The 1434-nt window shown below is 33.0% G+C and overlaps 1 protein-coding gene across 2 annotated transcripts in view; it reads left to right on the top strand.

Moving 5' to 3' along the window:
• The window catches only part of LOC107608398 (protein LATERAL ORGAN BOUNDARIES-like), a 2743-nt gene extending 1315 nt beyond the window's left edge, over window positions 1-1428 (top strand). For both annotated transcript variants that reach the window (XM_021106805.1, XM_016310194.2), the window contains exon 2: window positions 700-1428. In XM_021106805.1, coding sequence (XP_020962464.1) covers window positions 706-1275 — 570 coding nt within the window. In that variant the 5' untranslated portion in view covers window positions 700-705 and the 3' untranslated portion in view covers window positions 1276-1428. The remainder of the gene's footprint in view (window positions 1-699) is intronic.

Raw genomic sequence — 1434 nt, 5'->3', positions numbered from 1 at the left:
ATGAAGATATATATAATATAAAACTAGTAAAGTGTGACAACTAATCCTATAAAGTCTCCAAGTATTTGTGTATTGGGGAAGGTCCTTATGGAAGATTTTGGGAGAGGTTGATTTAGGTTTATATTGTTTATAAGATCAAACTAAAACAGAATTCAAAATTTAAGTCTTTTTCTGAATTTTTTAAATATTTAAAAATGAAAAATTTGACACTTTTTCTCTTTTCTTTTTCTTAAAAAAAAAATTGTTGATTTTTACATCAATATTCAATAATAAGTAAAAGTTCAATTTTCTGATTAGGTATGATGAGAATTGAATAACCACACAAAATAAACAAATATAGAAGAAGAAAAAAAGATAAAGATAGAGTGAGATCTAATGTTTTTAACTAATTAATCAGGTTTATAACAAATTTTGAAACTGAAACTGCTTACTAGAGAGAACAAATTACTAATTTCTAATTAATTCATTTAAAAAAATTGAAAATAAAAGGACATGATTTTAATATTAAAAAAAAATCTTGAGATAATGGATATTATTTCTAACCTTTGCAATACTTTTATACCTTTAAGTTACTCAATCACCCTCCAAGCTTTTTTCTTGAATCTTGAAGAAATTAAAAAAAAAAAGAATGAGACAAATAAATTGTTGTTATATATACTCATTCCATTTTATGGAAAATCTCTTTAATTTCTCATGCAGAGAAAAATGGCATCATCAAGCTCTTACAACTCTCCATGTGCTGCTTGCAAATTCTTGAGGAGGAAGTGTTTGCCAGGATGCATCTTTGCACCTTACTTCCCACCTGAAGAACCCCAAAAATTCGCGAATGTTCACAAGATCTTCGGCGCGAGCAATGTCACCAAGCTTCTCAATGAGCTTCTGCCTCAGCAGAGGGAAGACGCAGTGAATTCCCTCGCATACGAGGCAGAAGCTCGTGTGAGAGACCCTGTTTACGGCTGCGTTGGCGCCATATCTTACCTTCAGAGACAAGTCCAGAGACTTCAGAAGGAACTTGATGCTGCCAACGCGGATCTTCTTCGCTACGCTTGCAACGAAATTCCTCCTCCACATCATCATGTCCCAACCCTAGCACCACCATTAACTCCCACAATTCATCATCAACTTACACAAAGGCACTTTGGTGGTGCAAGAATTGGCAATGATCATGGAATTGGATTTTATAGGCAATCTCCAACCACCTATTCCTTCCCTTATTCTCTTCCATGGAATGAGGACATCAATGGTGGAGGAGCAGAAGGAGGAGGTAATTTATGATCATGATGATGATCATTATGAAAACTACTATGTTTTTGCAATGTTGTGTCCATCTTCTAGGGTTGGCATAGCATGGCATGGTATGAGGGTATTATATATCTATCTATATAATAATAATAATAATTAATAAATAAATAATAAATAATTATATGTTTCTCT

This window comes from Arachis ipaensis, chromosome B07 (assembly GCF_000816755.2).
Source record: "Arachis ipaensis cultivar K30076 chromosome B07, Araip1.1, whole genome shotgun sequence".
NCBI classification, from domain to species: domain Eukaryota; kingdom Viridiplantae; phylum Streptophyta; class Magnoliopsida; order Fabales; family Fabaceae; genus Arachis; species Arachis ipaensis.
The sequence above is the reverse complement of the archived record's forward strand: the minus strand, read 5'-3'. Positions and strand labels throughout refer to the sequence as shown.